A 24711-nucleotide genomic window follows, 5' to 3' on the forward strand; every position below is an offset into this window, starting at 1 on the left:
ATGTACATAGTGCGCGCTGAGCTGCAATCCTATCTCCTCCTGATCGATCGGTTGCGATCGAGCCGTGCATCCATGCATCTTTCTGCTACTTGTACGTACCTAAATAGTTCATGTCAAGGTCATCGATCATCACTTAATTTCTCTGGACCTAGATGCGTGCATAGATGGAGCTTTCAGATTTTGCTCGATCTTAGCATGCATTTACTCTGTTCTAGCTAGCTAGAGCCAAGGTTCTTGTCAGAGAGCTTTTGTCAAACAAGTATGGGGCTCTAACAGCTTAATTAGTACTGGTGCTGCGATTATCTTATTTCCAACTTTCTAACCAGCATCACACCTCCTATATAAGTAGATAACGATCCCTTCTACTTCTCTTCTCACACTTTCTTAGCGACATAGCGTCAGCTAGCAGCAGATCTTGTAGAAACCGAAGAACAGTTAAGTTGCTGCGACTGTGAGCGTCTGCGTCATCCGTCGTCGCCGCGATGATCATCGGGCGCGACATCTACGACGTGCTGGCGGCGATCGTGCCGCTGTACGTGGCGATGTTCCTGGCGTACGGGTCCGTGCGGTGGTGGGGCATCTTCACGCCCGACCAGTGCTCCGGCATCAACCGCTTCGTCGCCGTCTTCGCCGTGCCGCTGCTCTCCTTCCACTTCATCTCCACCAACGACCCCTACGCCATGCAGTACCGCTTCCTGGCCGCCGACTCGCTCCAGAAGATCGTCATCCTCGCCGCGCTCGCCGTCTGGCACAACGTCCTCTCCCGCTACCGCAGGGGCGCGGCGGGTGCCTCCCTCGACTGGACCATCACGCTCTTCTCCCTCTCCACGCTGCCCAACACGCTCGTCATGGGCATCCCGTTGCTCCGCGCCATGTACGGCGACTTCTCCGGCTCTCTCATGGTGCAGATCGTCGTGCTGCAGAGCGTCATCTGGTACACGCTCATGCTCTTCCTCTTCGAGTACCGCGGCGCCAAGGCGCTCATCTCCGAGCAGTTCCCGCCAGACGTCGGCGCCAGCATCGCGTCATTCAGGGTCGAATCCGACGTCGTCTCGCTCAACGGACGCGAGGCGCTGCAGGCGGACGCCGAGGTCGGCCGCGACGGGCGCGTCCACGTCGTTATCCGGCGCTCCGAGTCCGCGTCCACCACGGGGCACGGGACCGCGCGCTCAGGGGTGTCGTTGCACCGGCCGTACGGCGCGTCATCGGCGATGACCCCGCGCGCGTCCAACCTGACGGGCGTGGAGATCTACTCGCTGCAGACGTCGCGGGAGCCCACGCCGCGCGGCTCCAGCTTCAACCAGTCGGACTTCTACGCCATGTTCTCCGGGAGCAAGATGGCCAGCCCGTTAGCGCAGCCGGGCGCCGGCGCCGGCGCGCATGGGCTCGACGAGCAGGTGGCCAACAAGTTCGCGTCCGGGAAGGGCAGCGACGCGACGGCGTACCCCGCGCCGAACCCCGGCATGATGCCACCGCCGTGGTATGTATGTCAAGTCCGTTCTCCATATCTAGAAAAGCTTTGGCTCATCAGCTTGTTAAGCAAATGCATTGAATCTAATCATCTAATGAAAAATGCTGTACATTTGATTTACTCAAGCAAAGTAGGTGGTTTGAATGGAGAAACGTCCTTGAAATCTTAATACTTTTTAGTTGTATATGATATCGAATCTCAAACTGATTTTTCCTTTGGCAATATATACCAGGAAGAAGGAGCTCGGGGGTTCCAACTCCAACAAGGAGCTTCACATGTTCGTGTGGAGCTCCAGCGCGTCGCCCGTGTCGGAGGCAAACCTCCGCAACGCCGTCAACCACGCCGCCTCCACCGACTTCGCTGCCGCACCGCCGCCGGTCGCGCCAGCCGACGCCACCACTCCAAAAGGTAACAAGCTAGCAATATTCCAAAGGACGCGACGATCGCCGGATACTGAAACCTTAGCACTAACAGTGGTTGGTCTCTACGTACGTGTGTGTACTCCAGGTGTGAGTGGCACTGTCACGCCTGTCAAGAAGCAGGACGCGGCGGCCAACGATCTGGAGATCGAGGACGGCCTGAAGAGCCCGGCGACGGGCCTGGCCGCCAAGTTCCCCGTGTCGGGCTCGCCGTACGTGGCGCCTCGCAAGAAGGGCGCCGACGTGCCGGGGCTGGCCGAGGCCGCACACCCGATGCCGCCGGCGAGCGTGATGACGCGCCTCATCTTCATCATGGTGTGGAGGAAGCTCATCAGGAACCCCAACACCTACTCCAGCCTCATCGGCCTCGTCTGGTCCCTCGTCTCATTCAGGTGCAGATTAGCACTAGCACATCCATCCATCCATCCGTTAATTCACGCACGATTGGTTCTCGTGGCAATATAAACACTTCACAGAGCGTAGGAATTTCACATAGAATAGCTCAATTCCGTAGGATTCAATAATCAAGTGCGTCAATTGACCAGGTCCATATCTAGATTGCCATGTCGTTCATTACCAGGTTGCTTGTAATTGTAGGATTAGCGTTTGCATGTGAGAGCACATGAGAAGTACGTCGGTCTCGGGTCTGGCACATGCACGGATGCAGGTCTTATGTGAGGCCTGGAGGCTGCAGCCTTGCAGCAGCAGACCAAATCATGCCGTGTTTGTCTCCATCCATCCAGACGGCACAGGCATGATCGACAAGCTCATCCATGACCAAATGCACGACGCATCGTGTCTAGAAGAGTACAATTATATGCACGCGTCATTGTACTATTTTACACTACGAGCTGGTACATCTAGAGGAGAGATGAAAACAGCAGGCATTTCTAGGGGAGAGGGTCACATGCTGCAGGCATCTATAACATTGATTCTCTTATCATGTGTATGCTGATTAACATGGATTGATTAAACAATTTCGTTTCTGAAATTTCAGGTGGAACATCCAAATGCCCTCAATTATAAAGGGATCAATATCTTTACTCTCCGATGCAGGGCTAGGAATGGCTATGTTCAGCTTAGGTACGTACAATATTGACAATTTGATATCTGTTCATAAACTGATATATCGTTTCTTCTTTACTAGAACCAAGAAATTCTGACTGTAGTATGTGTAATCTAGGTCTGTTCATGGCACTGCAACCAAAGATCATCTCATGTGGCAAGAGGGTGGCGACGTTCGCGATGGCGGTGAGGTTCTTGACCGGTCCGGCGGTGATCGCAGCTACCTCCATTGCCATTGGGCTCCGGGGAGTGCTCCTGCACGTTGCCATTGTTCAGGTATACATGAATGACATATTTACCTTCAAATTTTGCAAAGTAAAAAGTTGCAATGGGCTTAAGTTGGAATCTTTGATTGCTCAACAGGCTGCACTTCCACAAGGCATCGTTCCCTTTGTGTTTGCCAAGGAGTATAACTGCCACCCTCAAATCCTTAGCACAGCGTAAGCAATTCCCTGCTCAAAGTTTGCAAGATATACATCTCATACTGAACTGCTGTTTGTTTACTCACTGAAGTAGGCTAACACCTTCCATGTTTGTGAATATTTCAGGGTTATTTTTGGGATGCTCATCGCACTCCCGATCACGATACTCTACTATGTTCTTCTTGGGATATAAACTTCCTGAAGAAGAGCAAATGGGTAGGGAGAAGTAGGATTCTAGGATTGTACCTATGAATGCAAAGAGAAACACATTGGCTATCTTGAAAACCTGAAGAGATCATGAGAGCAGAGAAATAGGGCAAACTAAGTAGGACCCTAGAGAGAAATGCAGAGGGAAAAAAAATCCTTGATTTCAATTTTTCATTTTTTTTTTGGCTACTGTTTTAGATCCAAAGTAAAGGTTAGGGATTTGAGTATGAAGGATTCAACCGTTGATTTGCCAAGTTGGTGCTAAAGATTCCACCAGTTGATTCCTTTGTTCAGAGACACATGATCTGCGCAATTTTGCCTGATCTTACACACACATTGGGATAAAGTAATACACGCAGTTCCCAAGTTGCATGGCCAGATCAGACCAATCCACTCTGATGGCTTTGTTGAGAGAGCTGGAGGCTGGAGCTTGCTTCGATTTGTTAGGAATAAAGCACGACAGGATCAAATACGAGATACAATTTTTACGTAAAAAATCTTTGTGGAAAAAAATTACGGGTGCAATCGACGATCTTCACTATATCAGGGATGTGTACAACGTAGGGGATTACAATAAGCCTCTTAGCTCTCTTTACAGCTTACAAGATATATTTATATGGGTGAACACATATGACTCGAGTCTAATACGGACTATTCTGGAATATGGGCCGAAGATGTCCCTTGTCTGGCCCAACAAGAATTCCAACAAAAATTCGGATCATAATCCAACAAACTCCACATGAGACAAATTTCATCTTATAGCAAATAAAAAATCATCAATAAACTCCCTTCAATAATAAATATCACCGACGTTAAAAGTCTCTAGGACTCAAACTGTAACACCAATTAAACTTGAGCATAGCTCAAATTTAGTAGCAGAAACCGGCTTTGTCATCATATCAGCAGGATTATCATGAGTACTTATCTTGTATATTTTAATATCACCTTGAGCAATGACATATCGAATATAATGATACCTCACATCAATGTACTTTGTTCTTTCATAAAATATCTTATTCTTTGAAAGACAAATAGCACTCTGACTATCACATAATATATTAATGCAAGAATTATCTCCACAAAGCTCAGTGTACAAATCTCTCAGCCAAACAGCTTCTTTGCATGCTTCAAAAATAGTCATATATTCAGCTTCAATAGTTGATAAAGCAACAGTAGTCTGCAAACATGTTTTCCAACTAACAGCACAACCACCAACGATGAAAACATAACCTGTGAGAGATCTCCTCTTATCCAAATCACCAGCATAATCTGAGTCAACATAACCAACAAGTCCATCTCCAGATTTTCCAAACTGCAAACAAGCATTAGAAGTACCACGCAGATATCTGAAAATCCACTGAACAACTTTCTATTACTCTTTGCCAGGATTAGCCATGAATCTACTAATAACACTCAGTGTATGAAATAAATCAAGACGAGAGCAGACCATGGCATACATAAGTGAACCAACTGCACTAGAATATGAAACTCTAAACATGTACTCACTATCATACTCTGACTCAGGACATAGAGCTGAAGATAATTTGAAATGAGTAGCTAATAGAGTACTCACTGGTTTTGCATTATGCATATTGAAACAACAAAATACCTTCTCAATATAACCTTGCTGACTAAGATATAACTTGCCAGCTTTCCTGTCTCTAATTATCTCCATGCCAAGAATTTTCTTTGCTGCACCTAAATCCTTCATCTCAAATTCATTACTCAACTGTGATTTCAATTTGGCTATTTCTGATTTATCTTTTGCAGCAATCAACATATCATCAACATAGAGAAGCAAATAAATAGCTGAACCATTAACAGTCTTCAAATAGACACAACTATCATAATCAGAACGCTTAAAACCATTAGAGAGAATAAAGGAGTCAAACCTCTTGTATCACTGTCTAGGGGACTGCTTCAAACCATAAAGAGATTTTTTTAATTTACAAACAAAGTCTTCTTTTCCAGGAATAACAAAATCTTTAGGTTGATCCATATAAATGTCTTCATCTAACTCCCCATGTAAAAATGCAGTTTTAACATCTAATTGCTCAAGTTCATAATCACGCATAGCAACAATACTGAATAAAATGCAAATAGAACTATACTTCACAACAGTGGAGAATACATCATTATAATCAATACCTGGAATCTGGCTATTGCCTTTTGCAACCAACCTTGCCTTATACATTGCTGCTTCATTAGGAGAAATACCCTCCTTTCTTTTGCAAATCCACTTGCAACGAACAGACTTCTTCTCTTTTGGCAATTTGACTAAATCCCAAGTATCATTCTTTTCAAGTGACTCCATCTCATCTTGCATTGCAGTCATCCAATTATTGCAATCAGCAGAATTAATAGCCTTATTGTAATTAGAAGGTTCTGTATTACCTTCAACTTCTTCTGCACAACTTAGAGCATAAGCAGCAATATTACACTCCTCAATTAACCTCTTGGGTGGATTAATTTGCCTTCTAGGCCTATCAACTGCAATAAAATGTTGTGTATGCTGCACAACGGAGAAAAATGTGGAACACTAGATGAATCATGATAAATAAATAAATTTTCAGCAATATGTGTATCTTGGACAACGGTATATGGTGTACTTTCTGCATTAATAAAATGCTCTACCTGCACGCTAGAACTCTGTTGACTCTGAACAGGAGCATTTGGCAACATAGTAGATTCATTAAAGACAACATTCCTGCTAATCACCATCTTTTGTGTTGCAGGATTCCATAATTTATAACCTTTAACACCAAATTTATAACCAAGAAAGATGCACTTAATAGCTCTAAGCTCCAATTTACCATTATCAACGTGAGTATAAGCAGGACAACCAAAAACTCTCAATTCTGAATAATCAGATGGAGAACCAGACCATACCTCAATTGGAGTTTTTTTATCAATGGTAATATTAGGTGATCGATTAATAAGATAGCAAGCAGTGAAAGCGGTTTCAGCCCAAAAACGTCTATGCATACCTGCATTAGACAACATGCAACGGGCCCTCGAGATAGTTCTGTTCGTACGTTCAGCTACACCATTTTGTTGTAGAGTACCAGGAACAGTGTAGTGTCTTACAATACCTTCAGACTTACAATATGAATCAAATTCATAAGAACAGAATTCCATCCCATTATTAGTTTGAAGCTTCTTTACCTTCTTTTCGGTTTGCCTTTCAACCATAACCTTCCTCTCTTTAAATGCTTTAAATGCTTCTGATTTATACTTCAAGAAATAAGGCTAAACTCTTCTCGAGTAATCATCAATAATAGTTAACATATAACGAGAACCACCTAGTGAAGACCTACGAGATGGTCCCCACAAATCAGAATGCACATAATCAAGAATATCTTCTGTTGTATGAACTGAAGTATTAAATTTCACCCTCTTATGCTTGCCAAAAATACAATGCTCATAAAATTTTAGCTTGCCGATACTCTGTCCATCAAAAAGACTTCTCTTGCTCAATTTTGCCAAACCAAGTTCACTCATATGCCCAAGACGCATATGCCAAAGATTAGTAACATCAGAATCTGATAATGAATGTGAACTTACAACAGCATCACCTGTGATTACAGTGCCTCGAAGATGATATAAATTGGCAGATTTTAAATCACCTTTCATTACAATAAGAGAACCTTTTTCAACTTCAAAATATCATCCCCACCTGACCAATCATACCCTTTATTATCAAGAGTACTCAAAGAAAATAAGGTTCATTTTCATACCTGTAACGTACCTCATATCTGTCAAAATTCTAGCACATCCAGCAAAAGCAACGAGAGTCTCTCTATCAGAACTATTATCAGAAGCAGCAACAGATGCTTTACCTTCTTCAGTAGATTTACCTTTCCTTTTTCTTTATTCTTCAACTTGTAACATTCATATATGTCATGATTATTTTTCTTGCAATACCTGCAGAATTTTTCTTTGCCTCTAGACTTTGAACGAACCTTGTAACCGTTCGAACTTTTATCTCTTTGGCTATTATGTAAATTCTTTTCCTTTGTCCTGCCACGCATAATCAAACCTTCTCCATTGGAAGTAGAGCCATCTGTAGACACCATTTGTTTCATCTTTTCCTTGGCATGCAAGACCTCATAAACTTCTTTCAAAGTTAGTGTATCATGACTATATAATATGGTATCTCTGAAGTTTGCAAAAAAACTAGGTAATGAGCACAAAAGAATAAAACTTAAATCCTCATCATCATATTTTACCTCCATAGACTGTAGGTCAGCAACGATCTCTTTAAAGACCGAAAGATGATTCAACACAGAACCCTCCTGTAATTTGTGCATGAACAATTTCATGTTCAAATGCATTTTACTGGTTAGATCCTTGGACATGTAGATCGATTCCAGCTTTAGCCATAAAGCAGCAGCGGTTTTCTCCTGCAAAACCTCCTGCAAAATATTATTTGATAAATGAAGATGAATTTGTGACAAAGCCTTATGATCCTTTCTCTTTTCTTCATCAGACCAAGACTTTTGATCCTTATTTCCAAAATTATCAAGCGCATCATCCAGATCAGTGTGTACAAAAATAGCCCGCATTTTTACTTGCTATAGAGAAAACCTTGTATCATAATCTAGCAGCAGAATATCATATTTCATAGAAGCCATGATGAAGAATAGTTAGCAACAAAATAGCTTGCAGCCCCTCTGGTACAGCCCTGTGTGCACGAAACAAAAAACTGCAGAAGTCCTGGTACAGTTTGTGTACATGCAGCAATAAAACAGCAAAGCTCCTGATAGACTTCCTCGGGTGCACCTAGAAAAGATGCCAAGTTTTGGCTTTTCACGTGAGAGAGCAGGCCGGGTGTCCTCGAGACTTGAACCTCTCCCTTTTTTCTTTTCTTCACAGGAGAGCAGCCAGCATGAAACAACTTTTTCTTTTGATCTGATCTGAGACACGTGAAAAACGTCGAACGAACTTGGCCAGGAGCGGAGGGAAGAGCACCAAATCCGATCGGACGGACGGCAGTAGTGGCAGCGCGCGAATCGGCGAAGATGACGAAACTGATCCGGCAAAATCGACAAATCCCAACGACGTGATCCGACGACGATGAAAATAGATCTATTTTTTTTCCGTATTCTCGTGTATACTGATCCGGCTCTGGTACCACTTGTTAGAAATAAAGTACGATATGATCGAATACGAGACACGATTTTTACGTGAAAAACCCTTACAGGTAAAAATCATAGGCGCCAATCAACGATCTTCACTATATTAGAGATGTGTACAACGCAAGGGATTACAATGAGTCGTTTAGCTCTCCTTACAGCTTACAAGATATATTTATAGGGGTGAACACATATGACTCGAGTCTAATACGGATTGTTCTGAAATATGAACCGAAGACGTTCCTTATCTGACCAACAAGAATTCCAACAAAAATTCGGATCACAATCCAACAAGATTTAGTCCCTGCGTGCACACAGATATTTTCAGATGCTTACTCTGAAAGCTCAAGTCTGAAGCTGCATCTGCCATGGCTACTTAGCTAGTTACAGCATTGTTAATTTATTGATGTGTAAAGGCGTTGTGTAGCTTGCATTGGTGAGTCCAAAGCGATGCATGCACGCAGCACGCTCTGGCTTCTAGGGATTTAGCAGTGGACCACATGAGGAAGCCTCTTCTCTGATTTTATTTTTTTTGTCTGCCTAACAGAGTACTCCTATAATTGATCAATGGTACTTAACTGTGAAGGGTCAAACATTAGCTAGATGGTCTGCTCACACGCATGTGAAAGCTCTGTGTTGTTTTTGCTGCTGGTGGGTTGTCCTTTGTTGCCTGGAGCATGCATGATGATCTAGATTAATCAAAGTCTGAAACTTTTCTGTAACTGATTGGTGATTAGTCTTCATCCTGATTATTGTAACCATTGTTCTTGTCTTAACCATTGTTCTTGTCTCATGAAGGCCGCCTTCAAAGTCTGGACTATTCGTGAAAGCTGTTGTCAAAGTGAAGAATACAGGTTGAGCACACAGTGGGGTAACATCTTATATTTCGTTGATAGCAGCCAATACCGGCCATGCCTAATTCAGTATATTATGCTTCATCGACTGGACCAGAACTCCAAATGGCAGCAAAAGTCAATGAGTTAACCCGAAATTTAACCACTTAGACCAGCTAGTCAATGGAATCTAATCAAAGGAAGCAATACAACATTGTCTTTTTTTTATGCCTCATAACTCGGCACAACTGCAGTATCTGTTCATACGCAAACACAAGCTCCAACCCAACGCACACCACGCACACTCCTAGACCTATAATAAAACTACACATAGCTATAGAAGATCGTGTCCTTAGAGAGCTATCAAATCAGTTTATCGCACTGAAGGTAGTAACTGGGAATACTCAATACTGAAAATGAACCATATTAAAGTAGAAAAGATAACATTAACTCATGAACAAAATTCCTATGCTTCATCCAACTATGAACCATCTACAGCTGTTTGGTTCTTTTGGATAATGTGATCTGTGTAGGCTTACATAAAACAAAGGGGGAAACAACAAAGATACTATTCTTTGATGAATCTAGAGACTATACTCACACGGAGTCACCTTGACCCTCCACATATATTCTTCACCAATGAGATTTGCTTCATTAGTATTGCCCTTGCCATCATACTCTGCAGTATTTGCTTAAGCTGTGGCACTACTGTTTTATTCTTGAACACATTTGAGTGGCTTCCATACGAAAAATAATCAGGGAAGAAATCTGAAATCATAGAAAGAAATGGCATCATCGGGAACTGTCCTACTCAAAGGAAGTAGCAATCTTCAACAGAACTACAAACATGGTTACACAGTCCATTAGAAAGATCCATATTATTTATCCTTTCAAAGAGCAGCCCAACCAATCCATTGGTAGCTGAATTTAAAAATAATACCATGCCCACAATATTTGAGATGTCCAGGAATGGGAAGTTCTAACACGTTCTTCTGTTCTGCTGAATAAGCATCATGGGTTCTCCCTCAAGTTACTTGCAAGTCTCTTGAAACGTGAAAATGGCAATATTTGCAATAGTAAAATATGAAAGCACGAGGCAGCAACAAGTTGGCAGGCAGAGGCCGTGATGTGCCGTGCGCGCTGGAAGCACGGCGGAGGCCCACTTCGCCCGTCATGCAAAAAAGACTTGTTGGATAATGCGTCGGTCTCTTTTTCTACTATGGTTTGAAGTGGGCTAGCCTGCTAGGCCCATTGAATGTTGCAAGACCTGTAAGGACCCAATTCAATCTGATATCTTGACGATTTTTTATTTTTATATTTTGTTAAATCAAAATATTACAAATATATACGTCTGTTTGGAAAATTGCCCACAAATACCTCCCAGCATATTATCTTCTTACGCCAGTTAGGACAAACACCTCCTAGCATGTTGTCTTCCTACAACCATGGAGATGATGTGCACTACTATACAGTACAAATAAAAACAACGTAAACAGGGATTTTGGTATTTTGGGCAGAATTTGTTATTCACAGTCTTGGTATTTTGAAGACAAAAAATTGCAATTAATCTACCAGAGAAGTTTAGTCAAAAGCAGCACCTCAACCTTCAGAAAACATCAGACTAGTCGAACGAGCACTAGATAAATGGAGACTTGAGAGAACAGCAGATCGAGGGTAGCCGAATTAACTCTTATTAATCTTTGATTAAACCTAGGAGACTAAGAAACAACTTTAACTGATATTAAAGAAGCAACTAATGAATTAGATGTGCATCTTAAGTATGGATGGTAATTTATTCTGATTACCTATTTATTCGCAAGTAAATATCCTAATAGGATAGGGTATATGTAGCAAATGGTACCTACGGGTATATTTGTAGGTAAAAAATACTACATAATGGGTAAATGGGTATGGATATAGGTAAGACATACTCATACCTACGAAATCCATATACCCGCCGTATAAATATCTCATCTCTGAACCCTAACATTTTATATCATATAAATACTTTGCCCTGATCCACCCCGTTGTGCCGCCACCGCCCTGGCCCGCCCCGTCTTGCCACTGTCGCCTTGTGCCTCCCCGTCGCGTCGCCCCGCCACGCCCCACCCTACTGCCATGTCTCGCCGCCACGCCGCCCTGTCACGCCACATCGCCGCGCTGCCCCACGGGTAAACGGTTATACCCACAGGTAACGGATTTAGGGCCAACTCTTCACTCGCAGGCGTTCATGAGTATACTCACGGGTGGGTAAAAACCAACAGATACGGATATGAGTGAGCACTACCCGTACCCGTCATACCCAATTGCTATCCTTAGTCTTAAGCATGCTTGAACAGACTAATGAAGCTAAATCGCAAAAAAGAAACTAATTAAGCTAGCTAAACTCCTCTAGCTACTACTCGAAGGCCCATTGGTTCTCCCTACGGATCTCCTCCTCCTCGTCGGGCGTGAAGTCATTCTTGATCCCGAACATCTTCATGATCTCCTCTACCGTCTTGCCCTTGATCATGTCGGCGACCTTCTAGCAGGCGAGGTCCAGTAGCCCCTTGACCTCGAGGTAGTTGGCGGCCAGAATGAGGTCGTACAGCATGTCCAGGTCGACGACATCCATGAACGCCTTGTCGAAGGTCGCCAAACCCTCCTTGTCAGAACTCGAGGCCGCATTAGAGGAGCTTGCCGCCTCGGAGCTCGCGGCAGCGCTCGAGGAGTTTCTGGCAGCATGGTTGATGCAGTACTCGAGAACCTTGGTGAGGACCATGGCGGTGACGTTGGGGAGCGGGATGCCGCCGTCAGCGCAGTCATCCTCGATCATGTGGCGGATGGTCTGTGACATGTTCGCCGCCTCCTCCGGCACCTCGAAAGACTCATTGTCCGAGCTGATGAGCGTGATCATCGTCACGCCCTTCCCTTGGTCGGTGCCGTCGGAAGCCATCGCTAGCTGTTACCTCGGTCGTGTACGTGGTCGCTGGAATGCTGGCTTTGCGATGGATCAAAGTACTATCTCCTCAGATTGATTTGCAATTGGCGAGTAGCACACCTATGGATCGATTTATAGGATGAGGGGAGGGACATATCGTGGAGTCGGAGTAGAATTACTGTATTGCTTCACTACTCCGACGTGGAACAGAGCTTCTACTCCGACGAGGAACCCAATTGTCTGGACTTATGCTCGAGACAGCCCAGCCCACTTTCCAATGATGGTCCAGTCTGCTCCCTTCATTAGACCCAGCCCAGGCAGCGGGAACGACGCAGACCATAGGTAGGGGTGAAAATAGATTGGATACGGATGGATAGTGGTTATTTCATGTCATTATCTTTATTTTTAATTAGAAACGAAAACGAATATAGAAATCTCAAATACGAAAACAAATACGGATAGTATCAAAAATAAATACGGTACAAATATGAATCGAATACAAATACGAATCTATATATTTGTCAAATTATAAAGACCCTTATAGTTGACATATAAAAATAATAAAATAACAATGTAATATAGCATCACACATAAGAAAAATAAATTATGCATATAAAAACAATAAAAATAATAATGTAGTCTAAGTAGTAAGGGTTATGGTGGGCTGTTTCACTGTTGGCGATGGTGATGAGCTTGTTCTTTAATGGCTGGGTGAATCTGATATTATATGTATCCTTGTCTAGATATTATCCATTTTCGTATCCATATCCAGCTCAAAAAGTTTTTTTGTTTCCGTATACTTATCTGGATAAGAAATATCCATATCTATATATGATTCGTATTTGGATAAGACTATCCAGATCCGGAGCGGGAAGTATCGGTTTTCAAATCTAAGATGACATCTGGTTAAGAAGGGTCAGGCCAGTGGCAGCGATGGATCTGGCTGAGGGGACAATGCTGGAGGCGTAGGGGACAATATTGCGGACAGAGCAGGTTGGTGAGGCGATGGAGCAATATGAGGATGGTAAGTAGCTGCTGAGAAATTCGACCGGGATTGTTAGTTGTTGTGCTGAGAAAATAGTTGGGGAGGAGGAAGACGATGTGCAGACCGTTGGATCTTGATCGTAAATTATCCTTGTTTTTGTATAATTGAAATTTAGTATTTTTTTACCTGTCGCACAGGTGGTAAATATGAGGGAAGTTCATGGGAAAATAGGAAATAGAGGTAGCAATGCTCCTTCTGGAGCGAAACACCCTAGAGTCCCTTCTGATAATAGAACAACATGATGCGTATTGTATGCACCCTTTTTTCTTGTGAAACATATAGCTAGTCCATCTGTGCCAATTTTCACAGATATATATTTTGTTCCTAATATTTGCCATCTCTTAAGCACTATATCTCAGCATTATTAATTTACTGGGAAGACAATTTGCATGGTCATATATCGAGATCACGGTACATTCGGCGCATGTATTTAATATCACATAGAAATGCGCTTAGCTATCGTAGATAGTATTTAGGGAACAAAGGATTTTCCAAAGGCATATCCTGTCAAAACACTGTTTTCTGAAATGGTGGCAAAAACATTTAGTACTACTAATATCCATCACATAAGATAAGGTGGCCATGCGCCTCGTTCTCATCGTGCCAGATTGTTTAAAAGTTTTCCTACCATTGCAATTTTGCATAATCTCTTATTTACCACTATCAATTACATAGCTAGGTCTCGAATGTTATTGATATACCAATGACAAATAAAAGATTGCAAAAAAAAATTAATAGCAAATAAGGAACTGGGTTCTTTAATCCGACGGAACACAGGTCACATGCCCACATCGCTCGCTGAAATCGTGGCCGCACGAACTGAAACGTGTGAGGTTAAAGCGAGGGAACCGCGAGCTGTCGTGCGTCTCGTTTCCAACAGGGAATAGAAAATAGCAGCAGCACTCCTCGTTTACCTGCAGGTTGGTAGGCGATGTGTGTATCGGTTAAAAAACGAGTGCATTTGCGAGGACGGGAAGTAAACGTCGCCAGGCAACTCTTTGTAGCTCTGCAAGCACGAAAGTTCATATGCTAGCTCGTGGCCTCCTGAGAGATATATGGATCATGGTCAGATTATTTCATGCGCGTTATATTCTCCACTGTCGGTGACTGTTTCAGTCAACCGATCAGTTGCAGCTTGGCACTATTAACCGTGGCTTTATTCTTGGTTTTCACATGCTTGACTTGCAATGTGCTGTCGGATCAGCAGTTCAAGACTACTTTTTGCTGGCGGCAGCTGAAGATGGCGTATGGTTCGAGACTTGCGCAAATTTGAGTCACTGAGCGAGCAAAAACTTGCTAAAAAACCACTGAGTTTTCTAGCTCATGACACAGGGATAGAAAATGAGAGGAAAAGTTCAGTTGAGTTTCAACCAGCTCTGGCTCCAGGCTTCCATCTCAAACCAATCTACCGACCAAGAAATTGTTTGCAGATGCAGAAGCAGAAACCGCGAATATTATTTCCACAGTTTAATCACAGCTGAGCTGACAGCCGCGCGCGCAAACGAACAAGAGCAACAAGAAAACGTTGCAGTCCCAGCGGCGACTCCCAAACACGCCGGCCTCGGTACCTAAGCCCACGCGCCTCTTCTTAGCTCGCCCACGACACCGGCGCGGGAGTCTCGCTCGCCTCCCTCTCGTTAGCGGGCATGCGCATGCGCCGTGCGCGCTCCACCTCTTCCGCACGTCGCCGCCACTACTAGTGCGCCGCACGCTCGGCCCACATTCTTTCCCCGCGCTCCATGGCCGGCGAGGCCGCCGCCACCGGGCGGCTTCTCCTGGCCGCGGCGCTCATCCTCGCGGTAGCCGCTGTCTCCGCGGTGGCTGATCAGTCCGAGGACGCCGTGCTGCTGGCTTTCCGAGCGACGCTGCGAGGGCCGGAGGGCCTCCCTCCGGCGAAGCTGAGCCAGTGGCTGACCTCGGCCGGGCCCTGCTCCGGGAACGCGTCTCTGTGGGAGGGGGTGACGTGTCGCACCGGCGTCGTGCTGGTCCTGCGACTGGAGGTCCTCGGCCTGCAGGGCCCTGTGCCCAACCTCGACTTGCTCGCGCCGCTCCCAGGCCTGCGCTCGCTCAGCCTCGCCAACAACAACCTCACCGGCGCGTTCCCCGACGTGTCCGCCCTCCCCGCGCTCAGGATGCTCTACCTGTCGCGGAACAGGCTCGCCGGCGAGATCCCCGACGCCGCGTTCGCGCCTCTGAGGGGGCTCCAGGTGCTGCACCTGGAAGAGAACGCCTTCACCGGACCGATACCGAATTCCATCATCACGCCGACCAGGCTGCGGGAGCTGAATCTCTCCGGCAACGGCTTCTCAGGGCAAATCCCCGAAGAACTCCGACGATTCAACGCCAGCAGCTTCCAAGGTGAGTTCATCTTGACATACTTACTGTTGTTGCCATGGTGAACTTGATGATTCAAGCATATGCATGCGTTGGTCAATTAGAGTAGTTTCGTGCACTGTTTTTTTTTTTTTTTTTTGTTTGCCGTTTTGAATAACTCTATGTGAGATGTGCAATTAGTAGGATTTATTTAGGAGTAATATTCCAGATTAATTGCGGGTTAAGTGCCTTTAGTATGCATGTCTTGTAGTCAACAGGTCAACTCCTGATTCTATTCTTTTAAGCAAACCCATATTGATATCTCACAACCCGAGAAAACCATGGGCTCCAACAACTAAGTTGAGAAAAACAATTCTCAAACATGTTGAGAAACACAAAGTTTTCTCCCAAGGTCAAAGTGCATCACGCCGGGGGAATTTAACTTTTTACCATCCTATCAGATGCCGCACTCCAAAATACCACTCTACCATATTCGCTAACTCAAATGATACTCGACCCCACATTCCCGTCATGAACAGTACTTAAGAGTTAAAAAAGACACCAAAAAATGTGTCGATTTTTTTACAAGCTCTATAATTTATAAGCAACCCATTTTAACTATATTAACCTAAAAATCTTATGTAAATTCAAACTAAAATTTCCTAAAAAGTGCTACTTTTGCAAGTTCTAGTAATTTTTAAGGCCGCACAAAAATTCCCAAAAATTCTGGAGAATTTACTAATAATCCTATAATGTGATTTACTAATTTCTGAAATTATCTCCAACATTAGGTTATAAGTGAAAAGGTGAGCTTCTTTATAATGTACATTTATTCATATTATAAGTGAAAAATAGGTATTACAAAGGAACTCACATTTTCACTTTCTAACCTACGGTGGAGATAATTTTAAAGTACATCACATTAGAGGAATATTAGTAGTTTTTCCTATTTTTTGGGAATTTTTGTGCAGCCTTAGCAAAAGTAGCACCTTTTAGTGAATTTTAGTTTGAACTCTACATAAGACTTTTAGATGAACCCAAATAAAATGGATTGCTTATAAATTATAGAGCATGTAGAAAAATCAACACATTTTTTTATACCTTTTTTGAGCTCTCCGGCACTATTTATAGCAGGAATGTGAGGTTAGGTGTCATTTGAGCAAGGGAATATGGTAGGGGAATTTAAACTTTTTCCACCCTACCGATGGTTCACTCCAAAATATTACCTACCATATTCCATCACTAAGTATCACCCAACCCTATATTCCTGCTATGAACAATACTCGAGAGCTAAAAAAAAAGGCTCCAAATAATGTGTCGATTTTTCTACAGTTTATAATTTATAAGCAACCCATTTTAACTAGATTCAACTAAAAGTCTTGTGTAGAATTCAAAATAAAATTCCCCAAAGGTGCTACTTTTGCAACTTCTAGCAATTTTTAAGATCACATAAAAATTCCCAAAAATTCTGAAAAAAATCATTAATATTCCTCTAATATGATGTACTAATTTGTAAAATTATCTCCCACACTAGGTTATAAGTGAAAAAATGAGTTACTTTGTAATGCCTATTTATTCATCTTATAACTCAGTTACTAATAAATAGACATTACAAAGGAACTCACTTTTTTACCTTATAACCTAGGGTAAGAGATAATTTTAGAAATTAGTACATCATATTAGAGGAATATTCTTGATTTTTCTCATATTTTTGGGAATTTTTGTGTGGCCTTAAAAATTGCTAGAAGTTGCAAAAGTACCACCTTTTGGAGAATTTTAGTTTGAATTCTACACAATATTTGTAGGTATTGTTCATAGCGGGAATATGAAATCGGGTGGCATTTGAGCGAGGGAATCCAATAGGGTGGCATTTTAAAGTGTGCCATCTGGTAGGATGGGAAAAAATTAAATTCCCTGCATTCCCACTATTTATTAGTAACTGGGTTATAAGGTGAATAAATGGGTATTACAAATGAACTCACTTTTTCACTTATAACCTAGTATGGGAGATAATTTTAGAAATTAGTACATCACATTAGAGGAACATTAGTGATTTTTTTTCAGATTTTTTGGGAATTTTTATACGGCCTTAAAAATTGCTAGAAGTTGCAAAAGTAGCACCTTTTGGGTAATTTTATTTTAAATTATACACAAGATTTTTAGATGAATCTAGTTAAAATGGGTTGCTTATAAATTATAGAGCCTGTAGAAAAATCGACACATTTTTTAGTGCCTTTTTTGAGCTCTCGAGTAGTGTTCATAGCGGGACCATGTGCAAATGTGTCAGTTAAATTGAACTTAACTATGCAAAAAAAAAATGTCCATATCGTCGCATGTATAGAAAGCATCAAAGCATGTTAGGTTAGAGCTGGGGAATTACAACGTTTTTCCAAATTTTAAAGAATATACTCACAATGTCTTAAAATAGATATCGTTTTTAAGTTGAGCATAAATATTAAGATGAAAAATAAAATAATCATCTTACTCTCTTTTAGTATCATTCATTGTATGAGAAATTGTATGAGAAATAAGACTATATTAGGAAAAAAGTTACTTAATGGAGATGCAAGATTGAAAAACTTGAATTAAAGCTAATTTGGAATCATAGAGCATCACAAATTTTGAACATTGTATAAGAGCCTAAAACATCATCTATTTGAGACGGAGAGAGTAATTTTTTTTTCTAAGTGGAACACTCAGAACCTGCTCTCTGCAGCAAACAGGGAGTAGTGCTGATTCTGGATCTAGTCTTAGCTAATCATGCAATAGTATAAATTATTGATGCTGCAATATAGAAAATTTTTCCTATATTTCAAGAATTTGTATTTGCAACAAATTAACTTCCAGTTAATCCTCTTAAAGAATCTATAGCTTATGCGTAGAGTTCAACTACTAGGTTTTTCAAGTATAGCATCATACAGGACATGGCACAAGTTCCAGTGAGAATTACAATAGTTGATGCAGTGCTTGATGCACTGTGATATACTGTTGATGTTTGTACTGCTCTAAGTATTGCAACACCACGGAAATTTCAAGTCAAATTTATCTCTTATGAATAATGTACTTGAAATCCCGATTGCTTTGTTCTTGCTTAATGCTTGCCACAAGGATACAATACAATCAAAGATGTGCATGGCAATAACAGCTAGCAGCTAGTTCTTCATCTGTTCATCTCTGATCAATGCTGTATATACATATACCCTGTGATCCAAACGTTTCCTGGTAATCTTCAGGCAACAAAGGTCTATGCGGCCCACCGCTCGGCGTCTCGTGCCCCAAAGATCTCGGATCGCCTTCCTCGTCACTGGCGCCGTCGTCATCTAAATCCGGCAGCATGAAGATACTCATGATCATCGCCATCGTGGTGGTCGCCGTCGGCGCGCTCCTGGCCGTCGCCGGCGTCTTGACGGCAGTCCACACCCGTCGCAACGAGCCACGCTATGCCGGTGGCACCGAAACACTCGGCGGCAGTCCGGACGCCGCCAAGATGAAGGTCGCCTCTACTCCGGCTGTCAAGATCGAGAAGGTTTCTTTTCACATTGCACGTGTCAGGCGCCGGTTCAAACTCTTGCGCGACGATCGATGTAACTAACGTTCGTGATAGCAGGGTGGCGCGGAGCAGCACGGCGGCGCGGTGACGCCCGCGTCTGCGAAGCGCAGCGGGCGGCTGGTGTTCATCCAGGAGGGGCGGCAGCGGTTCGAGCTGGAGGACCTCCTCCGCTCCTCCGCCGAGGTGCTGGGCAGCGGCAACTTCGGCGCGTCGTACAAGGCCACCCTGCTGGACGGGCCGTCCATGGTGGTGAAGCGGTTCAAGGAGATGAACGGCGTCGGGCGGGAGGGCTTCTCGGAGCACATGCGGCGGCTAGGGCGGCTCATCCACCCCAACCTCCTCCCCGTCATCGCCTACCTCTACAAGAAGGAAGAGAAGCTGCTCGTCACGGACTACATGGTCAACGGCAGCTTGGCTCACCTCCTCCATGGCGGTATGAAATAAAACCATTGCAAGCTACAACATCTTACAACGAGTGCAATTTTGCAATGTGATGAGATGATCTTGCGTGCATTGCAATGCAGGGACAAGGTCGAGCCTTCCGCCGCTAGACTGGCCGAAGCGTCTCAAGATCATCAAGGGCGTGGCGCGCGGGCTGGCGCACCTGTACGGCGAGCTGCCGATGCTCACCGTGCCGCATGGCCACCTCAAGTCCTCCAACGTCCTGCTCGATGCCACCTTCGAGCCGCTCCTGAGCGACTACGCGCTCGTCCCCATCGTGACGCCGCAGCACGCAGCGCAGGTGATGGTGGCGTACAAGTCGCCCGAGTGTGCGGCGCAGGGGGGGCGGCCGAGCAACAAGAGCGACGTGTGGAGCCTGGGCATCCTCATACTGGAGGTGCTCACGGGAAAGTTCCCGGCGAACAACCTCCGTCAGGGCCGCGCGGGCACCGACCTGGCCGGGTGGGTGCACTCGGTGGTGCGGGAGGAGTGGACCGGCGAGGTGTTCGACAAGGACATGCGCGGCACCCGGAGCGGTGAGGGCGAGATGTTGAAGCTGCTCAAGGTCGGGCTCAGCTGCTGCGAGGCGGACGTGGCCCGGCGCTGGGACCTCAGGGAGGCCCTCGCGCGCATCGAGGAGCTTAGGGAGCGCGACGCCGGCGACGAGAGCAGCACTGCCTCATCGTACGTCAGCGACGGTGAGGAGGCGTCGCGGCCCGGGGACCCGCACTCCCACTCCGCGTAGAACCTCCGCGCCATCAGTGCAAGCCTTGTGTGCGTGTACCGTGCACCGTCGTGACATAAGTTTCTGAGAGGCGCGGCCGGCGGCGTGCGTGACGGAGATCGTCGGGGTCTGTAATCGTGTCAGAATTAACTTCGGCGCGTGTTAATTAAACCGTAAGATTTGGTAAACAAAGAGGGGGCGGGGTTGCGGTGATGTCAGAATAAGGCTGTGTGGCTTGTTTTCTGTTTGGATAATTTTTGTTTGCAGCCTTGCAGGTGGTATAATAGTGAGTTCACTACCAAAGATTGTGAATAAAAAAGGTCGCTCTTGTACCAGTATTTCGCTTTGCATTTTGATCGATTTGTTGGTGCTCCTCATTTATCTTTTATTGGGAGAGCTTTTCTTCACAAGGACTGCTTGGATTGCATAATTGCATATGCATAGTTGAAGGCTGCTGAGTGCTGATTCGGACCTAGCTGAAGGCTTCAAGCTAAGCCCATACCAGCCCGAAGTGATTGAAAACTCGCTGATCAACAACTTGTACCTAAGGAAAAGGTCTTACGTGACGTCGACATGTAAATATTTTGATGATGTGGTGTCCACTTAAGCACATAATTCAGCACAAATCACCAACTAAATTTAAAAAGTAATGGGCCCACATGCCAGATATCATTGGGTCCACCTGTCATCCTCATGACTTCATCTTCCTCCTCTCTTTCCTCTGCATATCTTCGTCTATGCTCCCACCACCACCGTCCTCCTCCTAGGCCACTCTTTCCCTCCTCTTTCGCATCCTCTCCTCGCTTCCTCCTCCGCCGCGGACCATCTTAGAGCCCACGCACCACGTCTCATCTGTAGGGAGGCGTGTTAGAGATAAATGTATCAATGTTGTAAACACACTCGTAGAAATAGAGTCTAACACGGTTTCACAGCTTCAAACTTCATCGTGTGTGATGCGTTCTGTCGATTTGAACCAAACACGAATTGTAATCTCTGCCGATGTTTGCCAGCCTATATAAATACATGACATGGCCTCGAGAGAGGTGAGAACGCTTTCCCTAGGACTAGATAATTTTACATGGCATTAGAGCCTCTCCTCTAATTCTTCTATCAATTTCATCTGTCGCAGCGCTTGGCTTCTTCTTCTGTCATGCCTATGTCACTCCATTTGCTGAGCCACACATGCATCGACTCCTGCGGCACCCAAATCTATCTATTGGCATGTGCATCTCCACTTGTGCCCACATGTTTCTTCATCTGTGTGCGCTCATACCACCTCATCATTGTGCATGCACGCCTCCGCAGAATTGTTGCTCTCACTTGATCTTGTTGTTGCATCTACGTGCGCGAGCGTGTCTTAGCAGAATCGCTGCACCCACGTGGTCTTGCATCTCCACGACGTCCGTGCATTGTTCCATCTGTGCGCGCATGCTCATGTTCAACCACTGTGCCATGATCTCATCTGCTTCTATGGTGAAAGTTGATATGTTATCACATTTCATCTCTAGCAGAATCATATCTACGGCAATGTCTACTTCATCTGTTGTCACGCTCAGCTTGTCTGGTGCTGCTGGCGGCTTGGTCATGACCTCGGGGCTAGGGCATCCAGTCATCAAGAAGCTGAATCAGAGCAACTATTAGTTGTGGAAGGCGCAAGTTCTTCCTGCAGTCTGTGGCGCTCTTCTAGAAGAATATCTCGACGACACCAAGCCAGCTCCACCCAAGGAGATTGATGCCACTGCCAGAGATAAAATTGGTCAAGGTACCGAACCCAGCTTATGCGTATTGGATAGCTCGTGATCAACCTCCTGTTGTCTCTCTCTTGAGAGGTGCTCACCCAAGTTGTTGCAATTAGGACTACTGTGCAAGCTTGGAAAGCCATTAAAGACATGTTTTCATCTCAAACGTGTGTGAGGTCCATCAATATCCGCATAGCATTGGCTAGTATACGGAAGGGCAACATGTTTGTTGCTGAATATGTTGGGAAGATGAGGTCGCTATGTGATGAGATGGCATCCACCAGCAAACCCTTAGACGACGAGGAGATACTTTCATATAATCTTACCGGCCTCGACATCAAGTTTAATCCAATTGTCTCGGCCATTGTTGCAAGAGTGGAGCCTATCACACTGACTGAGCTATATGCGCAACTCTTAAGCTTTGAGACTCGAATGAATCTACTGCAAGGAAGCTCGTAATCCCAATCGTCAGCCAATGTTGCCTCACGAGATGATCGTGGCAACCCTAATTCTAGAGGTTGTGGCAGGCGTGATGTGGTCAAGATCGTGGCTAAGGGAACTATTCAAATTCATCTTGGTCTAACAACAATAGCAGCGACCACAACAACTCTCATTAACCTAAGTGTTAGCTATGTTATAAGAACCGGCATACATCGGTGAATTGTTGGAATCGATTTGATCCAGAAAAGAGAAGAAATACTATTGACTGCAAATGAGTATATAAAATGAAGCGCAAGGTAGATGGTACGATAAATACAAGGCTAGGTTAGTTGCAAAAGGTTTCAATCAAAGGTCTGACATTGACTACGAGGATACTTTTAGTCCTATTGTTAATGCTATCACTATTCATCTTGTTCTATCTATCATGGTTTCTAGAGGTGGAATCTTCATCACCTAGATGTGCAGAACGCGTTTCTTTATGGTATTCTAGAGGATGATATTTTCATGAGGCAACCACCTGGCTATGAAGATCAATCTTTACCTCATCATATTTGCAAGTTGGATAAAGCTCTATATGGATTGGAATAGGCTCCCAAAGCATGGTATTATCGACTACGTATGAAGTTACAATCGCCTGGGTTCAGCCCGTCTAAAGCTGACACATCATCATTCTTCTACAATAAAGACAATGTCACAATATTTTTTCTTATATATGTTGATGATATAATTGTTGCAAGTTCTTCCTAGAAAGCAACAACCGTGTTATTTAGAGATCTCAATACTGAGTTTGCACTAAAAGATATAGGTGATCTACATTATTTTTTGGGAATTGAAGTGAAGAATGTATGTAAAGATATCCTATTAACTCAAGAAAAATATATTGTGGATGTATTGAAATGTATAGGAATGATGATCTGCAAGGCATTTGCTATACCTTTTTCTACTATAGAAAAGATGTCAGCTCATGTTGGGGAACCTTTGGGACCTGAGGATGCAACACGATATATGAGTATTGTTGGAGCTTTCAATATTTGATATTGACATGTCCTACCATTGTTTTTTCTGTTAACAAAGTTTATCAGTATCTTCATGCTCCGACTACTTAATATTGGACTACAGTTAAGAGAATTCTACGATATTTGAGGCATACGCTAGGAACAGGGTTACAAATTAATCAGTCAATCTCTATGTTGGTTATTGCATTCTCTGATGCAGATTGTGATGGATGCTCTGATGATAGAAAATCTATTAGAGGCTTTACTATGTTTGTTGGTACAAATCCTATACCTGGAGTGCACGAAAATAAGCTATTGTGTCAAGATCTAGTACGGAAGCAGAGTACAAATCATTAGCTAATGCAATAGCTGAAATGATGTGGGTACATAGAATTAGGGGTTAAAAGTCCCAAAGTGAAAGGATCGAATGGCCCAAGAGGGGGGGGTGAATTGGGCGCTAATTAAAATTTCTACCGCTTTCTAAAACAAATAACAACCTTAGCTTAGATATAAGAGAATGCAACTACGTGATTTAAACTAGGACAAGACAACTAAACAAGCAAGATAACTAAGAGAGAGAACGGTAAAAAGAAAGACTTACAAGAACCAAAATACTCAAAGTAAAATGCGGGAATGTAAATAGTTGGAGAAGAGAACACCAATTTTTTTCCCGAGGTTTCGAGAAGTTGGCACTTCCCCCTAGTCCTCGTTGGAGCATCCACCAAGGATGTAGCTCCCCCTTGAGTCACCAAGACTCAAGTGCTTCCTCTTTATTGCCCCTTCTCCATCTCCGGATTAGCGGGCATCAAACCAAGTACATCATCTCTTCCTGGGGCTCCCACAAATCCTCCAAGAGCTCACCGAGAACACCTTCGATCACCAAGACCGTTTAGGTGTTGCCAACCACCAAGAGTAACAAGCTTCAAGCTTCACTTGACAAAGACAAGACCTAGACAACAGGTAGATGCACACTTGTTGCCCTCCAAGCACT

At 44.0% G+C, this 24711-nt stretch overlaps 2 protein-coding genes, 1 non-coding gene and 1 pseudogene across 3 annotated transcripts; 3 read left to right on the forward strand and 1 right to left on the reverse strand.

The window, feature by feature from the left end:
* Nucleotides 1-390: 390 nt before the first annotated feature.
* Nucleotides 391-3980, forward strand: LOC133931143 (auxin efflux carrier component 2-like). The gene is made up of 7 exons (XM_062377948.1): nucleotides 391-1480; nucleotides 1704-1879; nucleotides 1979-2282; nucleotides 2888-2973; nucleotides 3074-3231; nucleotides 3319-3395; nucleotides 3504-3980. The coding sequence occupies exons 1-7, from the start codon at nucleotides 483-485 to the stop codon at nucleotides 3568-3570; spliced, it is 1866 nt and encodes a 621-aa protein (XP_062233932.1). The 5' UTR covers nucleotides 391-482; the 3' UTR covers nucleotides 3571-3980.
* Nucleotides 3981-11950: 7970 nt separating this feature from the next.
* LOC133883379 (SKP1-like protein 1B) lies at nucleotides 11951-12487 on the reverse strand (annotated as a pseudogene).
* A 2657-nt stretch (nucleotides 12488-15144) lies between these two features.
* LOC133931368 (pollen receptor-like kinase 4) lies at nucleotides 15145-20794 on the forward strand. The gene is made up of 4 exons (XM_062378235.1): nucleotides 15145-15875; nucleotides 19064-19356; nucleotides 19438-19813; nucleotides 19905-20794. The coding sequence occupies exons 1-4, from the start codon at nucleotides 15257-15259 to the stop codon at nucleotides 20564-20566; spliced, it is 1950 nt and encodes a 649-aa protein (XP_062234219.1). The 5' UTR covers nucleotides 15145-15256; the 3' UTR covers nucleotides 20567-20794.
* Nucleotides 20795-22571: 1777 nt separating this feature from the next.
* Nucleotides 22572-22711, forward strand: LOC133883782 (small nucleolar RNA Z247). The gene has a single exon (XR_009902991.1). It is a non-coding gene; the product is annotated as a small nucleolar RNA Z247 (small nucleolar RNA).
* Nucleotides 22712-24711: the final 2000 nt, after the last annotated feature.

The sequence above is a fragment of the Phragmites australis genome, chromosome 10 (genome assembly GCF_958298935.1).
Source record: "Phragmites australis chromosome 10, lpPhrAust1.1, whole genome shotgun sequence".
Classification (NCBI taxonomy): domain Eukaryota; kingdom Viridiplantae; phylum Streptophyta; class Magnoliopsida; order Poales; family Poaceae; genus Phragmites; species Phragmites australis.